At 41.6% G+C, this 9,804-nt stretch overlaps 1 protein-coding gene across 1 annotated transcript in view; it reads right to left on the reverse strand.

Moving 5' to 3' along the window:
* LOC143836179 (tetraspanin-18-like) overlaps nt 1–9,804 on the reverse strand; it is a 42,447-nt gene that overhangs the window by 6,588 nt on the left and 26,055 nt on the right. Inside the window, exons 2-4 of the mRNA XM_077335143.1 lie at nt 1,731–1,823; nt 991–1,185; nt 621–695 (exon numbers count right to left, since the gene is read on the reverse strand). Of these exons, the coding sequence (XP_077191258.1) occupies nt 621–695; nt 991–1,185; nt 1,731–1,787 (327 nt within the window). The 5' untranslated portion in view covers nt 1,788–1,823. The remainder of the gene's footprint in view (nt 1–620; nt 696–990; nt 1,186–1,730; nt 1,824–9,804) is intronic.

Consider the following 9,804-nt stretch of genomic DNA (forward strand, 5'->3'; position numbering starts at 1 on the left):
TTTTGTTCTGCTACTTCAGACCAACATGGCTACCCACTTGAAGCTCCGCTAAACTACATCATCATTTCCTCATTGTCTCTATATCAAGGATTGTTTGCTCTGGTTACTTGAGCTACCACAGAATTCTGCACTGCCTGTTTATTGCTTTAATGAATTATCTATTTATTTAATACCTTCCCATTACAAACATCTGAGAGAAGGAGACAATGTCTAGGGTTGCAGAAGATATTTCACTAAGAGGAGGAAGCAACAAACATGGGGAGATTTGGGGAAACTGCACAGAGCTTTTATTCCAATCCCAGGTCGATTCAGTCCCTGCCGTCTACACAAAATGCGATTTCCCTTTTGATTTTGGGTGATTTAAATTTTCCTTCTGCAGCAAGAAGGATTGATCCGGAGTGACCCTACCTTTACTGTGTGATATCTTAGAGTGCTTTTAAACTTCAATATTTTAAATTTTAAATTTAAATCGCCCAAAATCAAAACAGAAATCGCATTCTGTGGAGACGGCAGGACTGACTCGACCTGGGATTGGAATAAAAGCTCTGTGCAGTTTACACCCAGGATTGACAATGGAATAAACGAAGTAAGTGCAGACTCTGCCCAGGATCAGCTGTTACCTGTTTCCTATTGACCAGAATGAGTGCAGCAGCCACAACCTCCACAGAGAACACCAGAAGCACCAACACAAAGAACTGTGGGATGAGAAGAGGAAGCAGGGCAAGAATTAGACCAGTTACAGTCTGATTTTCATACCGGGACTGCACATGTCAATTCAACCACCAACTCAAATGTTGCATTCCCCTGTCATTAATGTTGAGGTTGCTGAGCATTAATCCATAACCTATGCGCCTGGCACTGCACCCACGGCTCCCATTATTTTAGACTGTAGCAATCGTGCTTGCTGTACCCCTAGTAATATTTCCCAATCTATGGTTAACATAACTCCATATTTATCCTTCATTTCCAACACACCTACCCTCTACTTACAAGCAACAACATGGACCTGTTTTGTTTGATGGCTCCAAAGCAGCCCAAGAAACCCAGGAGCGCCAGTGCCACACCCACAAAGATGATGAGGTACGCCCCTACATTCAGAAGTGGACTGGAAACAATAATGCTCTGAAATCCATTAGGGTCAGCAGCTGCCCAGGTGCCCACACTTAGGAGGCAGATGCCCCCACCCTGAAAAATATAAACAGTGGTGGTAAGAAACTGGTTAATTAAAAGACATGCGTTAATATATGAACATTTAATCTTTGCTTTCAATGACTGGCTATCACAGACATTACATGTTGCACATCTGCTATTACCCAGAAGAGTACATCCCATCGGAAACATTACTGACAACTTTCCCAGAAGAAATAAAAGAGATACTGTCTATGTATACCTATCAATGACACATCTGAGTTCATTTTATTTAAAATTGTTCTCTTTGGGATATTAAGATCAGGTTAAAAAATGACTGCGTAGTAAAAAAGAAAGTTGAAATTCACTAGTCTCCTTTAAAATAAGGGATACCCTTTAAAAGACAAATGTCATGAATAACTCTTACAACCTGTGCAAGAATTTGCTCTGAAGAAATACTTCAGTAAAGTATTAACCTAAAAATCAATAAATAGTGCCCTCTTAAGATTATATAAATATACTTCATTCTCCCAAACTGGGCATATGGACAATCGACATGAGTGGCACTCTTTGAGAGTTGCAATGAACACCCAAATACTCACAAACACCAGCACGTTGAACACAAACATCAAGTATTTCATAAGGTCTAGAACTCCCATCACGAAGCCAGCTTTAGTCCGGGGGAAAGAAACAAACTGAAGAAAAAGGAGAGAGAGATCACTGTAATGTCCTTTCTTCATCCTGCCTCACTTGACCTTCTATCCTGGCCTTCTAGGTCCTGCAGGAATGGGAAAGGGCCCTGACACTGCTACTAAGAAGAACAAATTATGCCATGAGCCCCGTGCTTTAGACTAAGTTCTCATTGTCAGTAACTTTTTGCTTGGAGCTTGAGACTTTATCATGGCCTTTATTGAACCCTTACACAGCATCACTTCTGTGTATAAAACCGTACCTCTAGAGCAGAGGCAATCTTAGTCAATGGGCAACATGGGTCTCATGCTGGGATCCCTGACTGCCCCACCACCAGTGGAGTGGGGGAGAAGAAAAAAGGCTGCTGCCACTCACACCAATCTGGTGCTCAGGCCACCTGTTCACAACAGTTGTTCATGCCCACCCCGTTCAGGGCTCAGCAGCAGACAGTCGTGTCTACCATGCCTGGGGCTTAGACAGCCTACAGCCCCCAGCTGGCTTACACAGAGTGTGGGTTGCCCTTTGCTTGGCCACAGCAGGGGGGTTCCAACAAGAGAGGGTGACAGTGATTCTAGGGCTCCATCCAGGACCTTTGCCCAGGGTTTTAGAATCACTAAGACTGCCCTTGTTTGGTAGGACCATAAGATGGCTCTCACATGTTGAAGGTCCAGAAGCTTACTAGATTTCAGGGTACAGTAAAAATGCAGCTCCTACTAGAAAGATCTACCTATTTGCATAACCTTAACAGTTAACTGAATGTAAGCGAAGATTTAGTTTCCAATCAACAGTAATAATGTCCAACACTTTTGTATATTGTATGAGACAGCAATGCAAAAGTCATTCATTTTTAATATCATTCTTGCTCTCCAAACTGATTGGAAACAGATTATACTCTTTATCTTTTAATCACCTGGCTGCAGAAAGAGCTTGGAACACAATTCCTTGTTTTTCTGCCATTTTTGATACAGGTGGTAAAGCTCAGTTTAGAGTTACCAGCAGGCATCTCAGATAGCGAAGTATTCTCTTTCTTACCCTTTCACAGCGAGGTCAAAGGAGGCAAGCAGTTGGCAAACTTTGTATTATCTTGAAACAGGAGCTTTACGCACCACTTGTTTTACAATCTGCTGGCAACTGTCGCAAGTCCCAAGAATGGTAGTCAATAGATTTTCATTCACATGATATACTTCTTCCATTTCTTTGGCTACAAACTTATGATGGAAAGCCCCCATGACCATAATAGAAGTTACTTCTGAGCAGACCTGTCTGCTGTAATACTTTGCAATTCAGTATTGCTGACTACAGGATGCTCCCAATAGGGGGCAATATCTTTCCTAAAGTGTTTAAAGGGATACAAAAATTATTGAGTGTGGAAGTACCTGGGCTGGGCACTCTGCCTATGCTGTTGTTAGGTGCAAAGTCATCAGAGGGGCTGTACATCCTCTTTATTTTATTTCTTATTTGGATTAGTAGTATGTAATATCCCCCTTCAAGGATCGCTGCCTTGTTGTGGCAAGGGGGCTTGCGTAGCTCAGTGAAACTATGAGCTATGCCGTGCAGGGCCACCCAAGACGGACAGATCATAGCAGAGAGCTCTGACAAAAGGTGATCCACTGGGAAAGGAAATGGCAAACCACTCCAGTGCCATGAAAACGCAATGGACAAGTTCAAAAGGCAAAACGATATGACACCAGAAGATGAGCCCCTCGGGTCGGAAGGTGTCCAATATGCTACTGGGGATGAGCAGACGGCTAGTACGAGTAGCGCCAGAATGAATGAAGCGACTGGGCCAAAGCCAAAAGGACGCTCAGTTGTGGAAGTAACTGGTGGCGAAAAGACAGTCCGATGCTGTAAAGATTTTTATTCCATAGGAACCTGGAATGTCAAATCCATGAATCAAGGCAAGCTGGACGTGGTTAAACAAGAGATGACAAGACTGAACATCGACATTTTAGGAATCAGTGAACTCAAATGGACAGGAAGGGGTGAATTTAATTCAGATGACCATCAGGTATACTACTGTGGACAAGAATCTCACAGAAGAAATGGAGTAGCCTTCAATAAGAGAGTAGGAAAAGCAGGACTTGCACCTAACAACAACAACTATGTAATATAATTTGGAATGGTAAACTGGAATTTATTTCTCTGGCCTGGGGACAGTGCAGATCCAATGCACAACCAATCACACCATCAAAAAAGAGGATACTATACTGTTGCCTTCATATCTGAGAAGAGATGGAAGGAGAATGATAGCAGGATCTCAGTTCATTACTCTTAGCATTCCATATATAAGAAGGGTACATCTGCCCCTCAATCTCCAATTTTGATGTATTTATTTCTTTACTAGGTTCCCCCCCCCCCAGAATTAAACCCAAAACAAATTGTGACCATATAAACTAAGTCTGTTATTCCAGGTTGATCCTTGCATCCGTTAAACACCTTTATTATATCGTCTGCTAATTTGCTGCTAATCCTGTACCTATATGTATGGACTGGTAACTTCCAATTCATTACAAAAAGTAGCACCTTTAAGACCACAAAGATTTATTCAAGGCATGAGCTTTCGAGTGCAAATTGAAATCGCCACTAATTTACTTTTGCCTTATGAACCTTGTTCCATTTTGTCTTAGGAAGAGTGCATTAATTTGAAGGCTCATGCCCTGAATACATCTTTGTTGGTCTTACAGGGGCTTTTGGACTCAGTTTTTGTTTTGCTACTTCAGACAAACACAGCTACCCTCTTGATTCCATTTTATCATTCTATGATTCTATGTATCTGAAGAAGTAGGTTCGCATACAAAAGCTTATACTTTAGTCTTGAAGGTGCCACTGGACTCAAACTTTGTCTAAGCTATTCAGTGAGTTAAAATCTAGCCTCAAATTTGAGCTGGAGATTTTCCAATTTATAATTTTTTAAATCCATGTGAGGCTTTCAAATATATAACGTTAGTAGGCATATAATTACATTTAGAGTAGCATGCGGCTGAGTCTGTTGACAGTCTGTAACTAAGTCCTTAATCCTTTCAATCTAAAAACAATGTAGATGTTCATAATGTCATGTTTGCATTTCAGAATGCAGCTTTTCCTATGCATAAGTATTTCTCTCTATGCAAATATATGATGCAAAATACATGTGCATTAGAGACTGTATCTTACTATCCTGATCTGATTATGTATGATCCCAATGACAGCATTCAGCAATTAAAACTGCGTGTTTTCTTCACACTGTTTCTCATCCCTTGCTCCCCTGGGCCTAATAACACATCCTCACCTACGTCCCTGTTCTTTTTATGTATCAAGCCCTTATTTCATGCACCCTCTCCCCCACCAGCAGAGCTAACAGTAGCTTGCATCTTTGCTTCTGCATCTATCAGCAACTCCTGGCTCTCAAGACGCAATGGGCCAGCGTTCACCAAACCATAACCTCACCAGCAGTTCCAGAACACACACCCCTTCACAAAAGCCTTATTGGTAGCACTTTGATTGAGGAGAATTATATCCTTCTATAAATCCACTGGAGTCACTTGATTTAGAAGGGTACTTAGCTTGGCACTGCTAGACGAGCAGATAAGTTCCCTCTTCCAGAACTAGTTTCAGGCACGTATGCTAGCTAAAGCGGTGGTGGTAACAGCATTAGCTCAACAGTAGTTCCATTAATGTTGATAAGGAACATGTTCTTAAAGTGGCTCACAACCTAATAAAATGTTAACACAATGAAATAGTACATATTAAAGGTAAAGGTATCCCCTGTGCAAGCACCGAGTCATGTCGGACCCTTGGGGTGATGCCCTCTAGCGCAGGGGTAGTCAACCTGTGGTCCTCCAGATGTTCATGGACTACAGTTCCCATGATCCCCTGCTGGCTGGCAGGGGGTCATGGGGATTGTAGTCCATGAACATCTGGAGGACCACAGGTTGACTACCCCTGCTCTAGCGTTTTCTTAGCAGACTCAATACAGGGTGGTTTGACATTCCCTTTCCCAGTCATTACCGTTTACCCCCCAGCAAGCTGGGTACTCATTTTACTGACCTCGGAAGCATGGAAGGCTGAGTCAACCTTGAGCCGTCTGCTGGGATAGAGCTCCCAACCTCATGGTCAGAGCTTCAGACAGCATGTCAGCTGCCTTACCATCCTGCGCCACAAGAGGCTCTTAGTACATATTACAAACACAATAAAATAATGAGCATCAATAAGGGGACCATCGTCCCTGACCAAAGTGCAGCATCCTGTTTCCCAGAGTGGACAACCAGATTCCACTAGTATGTTCACAACATAACCTTCCATAAAGCTTTACACACATGAATATATACAGCTGCTTTATACAATAGTCCATTGTCTATCCTGAATGTGTTGCTTATTCTGAATGGCAGCGTCTCCCCTGTCTCAGGCAGAGAAATATCCTTCCAAGCACCTGGTGCCAGAGATCCTTTAACTGGAGACGCCAAGGTCCTTTTGCATGCAAAGTAGGTCCCAAGTGTTGCCAAGTGTTTAGTTTGGCCTCCTGAGCAGTCCCCCAGGAATGAATGCTCAGAGGCATACCATACCGGAGCACAGAGATTTCATTTAGCCATTATAAACTAACACTGTTGCTAGAAACAGCCTTCGTGATCTGTTTCGTCCTGGATCATTAGAGGCATACACTTTCACAGAACAGGGCACCCATTAGATTCATCTTGTCATCTTCATTGCCTTTTGGCTTCATTGCCTATTCGCTTTATCATTCCTCTTAGGATTAATGACACAGACTTGACTCCACCTGAACTTTTCTCGCAAAGCCACAACTAAATGAATGGGAAATAATCAGCATACATTTCTTTTTTCTGAATTTTATCCTCTTGAGGGATTATGGCTGGTACGAATCTTTTAATAAACCAAAATCATATGCAAAATATAAATTAGTGCTAAATAAACACACACAGAGATCCACCTCGGATCAGCCCAGAATGTTACTTACCAAAACTACGTTTCTGGATTCTGCTCCTAGACTGCCTCATCCCCTTTAATAATCAAAGCTGCACAACTCTCCCAACAAGGAGGGCCCTTGCAATGAATTTCAACCTTAGGACCTACCACTTAAACAGAAGCTAATAATTCATAAGGAACATGATCTACCCTCGTAGAGAAAAATAGATGTAGGACAGCAGAGTAAGGGAGCCAGGATCACAACATTAGCATTGTTGGGAGGGGTAATCAAATAGTCTCCTGTTGATGAAACAGCCAGAAAAATGATCTGGGTATACCTGGACAAAAGGTGAACTTGGAAATGAATTATTGCTGAGGAGCTTGCTTGGCTTTTCATGGCTTGTATCTTAAGTAGCAAATGTTCTACATTACTCCCAGGGGAAACCCTTGTTAATATTCAATGTGAAGGTATTTCCTGAAAAACAATACTAGTCAGACAGAAGAAAATCCATTCTGGATGACTAGCTATTGAGTATCTAGACCCATATTCCCCTTACTAATTCTTCCAGCTATGGCATACTATTGGAGCTAGAGGCATTTATTCACTCTGTTTTTAGCATAACATCTTTTGAAAGTCAGCAGGTTGGATATGAAGCAGTTTATCTCCTACTCTAAGGTTGGCTATTCCACCTTTGGAAAAGCCTAGAAATTGAGGGCAGTACCTGGGTTGGTTGGAGTTTGGAAAACAGAGACAGCTCAGTAGAAATGTCTTGTAATTCTAGGACTTCAGTGTCTCCTACGTGCTGTTTTATACCATAGAATGTGCCCTCTAACCTGCCATGTTCTCCAAAGATAATGGATCTCTTAGGTATGAAGATGAAATGTAATCCCTGAAAAATGTTATGCCCCTCCTGGAGGCTGGCAACGTACTTTCACTGAAAACCTGCTTGCCCAGAGGCCTTCTAGGTGAGCCAGCACAGTGTTTACATTCATGCAGCAAAGATTTTAAACTGAAAAGGCTGGGGAGGGGATACCCACTGGCACCTTTTAGAGGGGTGTCTTCCAAACCCTAAAGGGAGAGATTGGTGGAAATCAGAGCAATTTTATATATGAGTACAGTACCTTTGTTGTGGGTGGTGGTTTTACAAAAAAATGGAAAAGGGGAAGAAAGAGGGGAAGTTGGAAGAATAAATTGAGATTTTATCCACTTTTTGTAAAATCATATTTCAGAACACAGACAGACATATATATGCAAATAAAAACACAGGTGAACAGAACAGAAACTATTTGGCATTTTAAGAAGTTTAGACAGAAATACTAAGAGAACCGAAAGACATTTCATAATCAGAATCTTTAAAGACTATTTCTGTAGCCAAAAGAAATCAAAAGGTTCAGTGGATAGCTGATGAAAGAGAAAAGACAGATGGGAAGCAAAAGTAAAAGGTGACAAAAACAGAATCAAAAGTCTAAATGCAGCATTCCAGTAGGCTGCACACGAGACAAAGAGAACTATTATAATGATCAGTATAAAGAAACAGAAGCAAACAACAACAAAAAAGGAAACATAAGAAATCTTTTCCATAAGATCTAAGAAATCAAAGAAAAATTTAAGCATGATTAGGCATACTGAAAGATCAACATGGAAATACATTCACTGAACAGGAAAAAATAAAGAAAAGATGGAAACAACACACTGAAGAACTACCCAAAAGAACTGAAAGGATGACAAATTCCTTCCAAGGAGAATATTGTATAGAAGATTTAAATAATACTACACCAAGCTAAACTACTAGCACCCTATCTGGCCCCAGCACACCTAGCCACAGTGATCCACATGATGGTCACCTCTAGACTAGATTTTTACAACTTGCTGTATGTGGGTGTACCCTTATCCTTGATCCGGAAGCTGAAACTGGTACAGAACACAGTAGCCATGGTTCTCATGGGAACACCTTGGAGGGCCTTCATCCAGCCCATGCTCCAATAGCTGCACTAGTTACCAGTTGAATAGCAGATCAGACGTAAGGTTCTGATCACCTTCAAGGCCATACAGTCTGGTAATCACCTTCAAGGCCATACAGTCTGGGCGCTGAGTGTTTTAAGGACTGCCTCAATGCCTATGACCTCCAGAAAGTGCTATGATCTACAAGTTCTAACAAGCTGGTGCTCCATGTCCCCAGGGAAGCTCCTCTGTCCTCAACCACAACCAGGCCTTTTCTGTCCTGGCCCTCACGTGATGGAATGCTCCCAGAAGAAATCAGTGCCCTGCCAGAGCTAAAACAGTTTCACATGGCCTGCAAAAGAGAGCTCTTCCACCAAGATTTCGGTCGAGGCCAATGAAACAATGCTGCCAACTACAGTCCAAAGGGCCCCTCCCATCAGCAACTGTACCCAGCAGACATAGGGGGTAACTCCTGATCAGGCAATATCAGAATGAGTTAAATTGCAGTTGTGCTGTTATCAGTCACATAGTTATAAAATTGCAAAGTTAGAAATGTTACAAGTCTCTTGAAGTTCCTGTTAGAAATGTTATGAGTTCAATGCATGATGTTCCTCTGTACTTTTACTATGAATTGTCAGTGTTAACTGCCCTGAGCCATAAGGGGGACAGTATATAAGTGAAATAAACTAACATATAAATACCTACAGTTTTAGGAAGTGAAGTGAAAACTGCACTGAGAGCAATTGGGGGGGAAATCACAAAGAGTAGATGGGATATCAATAGAGCTAGTCCAATCCATCAAAGTCTTAATAAGGATAGGCCAACAAATACAGTGGGACCGGCGGACTTAGTTTGGAAACAATCAATTTACACTCCAATTTCAAAAAAGGACATGTCAGACTACAACAACTATTAGACCATACCATTAATTTCTCACACAAGTAAAATGATGCTCAACATCTTACAACAAAGACTGTTACCATATATGAAATGAGAAATGCCAGGTGTTGAAGCTGGATTTAGAAAAGGAAGAGACATTACAGACCAAGAAGCAAATTTATGTTGGTTACAGGAATATACAAGAGAATTCAGAAGAAAACAATCTTGTGTTTAACACCTTTTTTGACTCTGTAGCTCATGAAGAG

The sequence above is a fragment of the Paroedura picta genome, chromosome 4 (genome assembly GCF_049243985.1).
Source record: "Paroedura picta isolate Pp20150507F chromosome 4, Ppicta_v3.0, whole genome shotgun sequence".
Lineage (NCBI taxonomy): Eukaryota > Metazoa > Chordata > Lepidosauria > Squamata > Gekkonidae > Paroedura > Paroedura picta.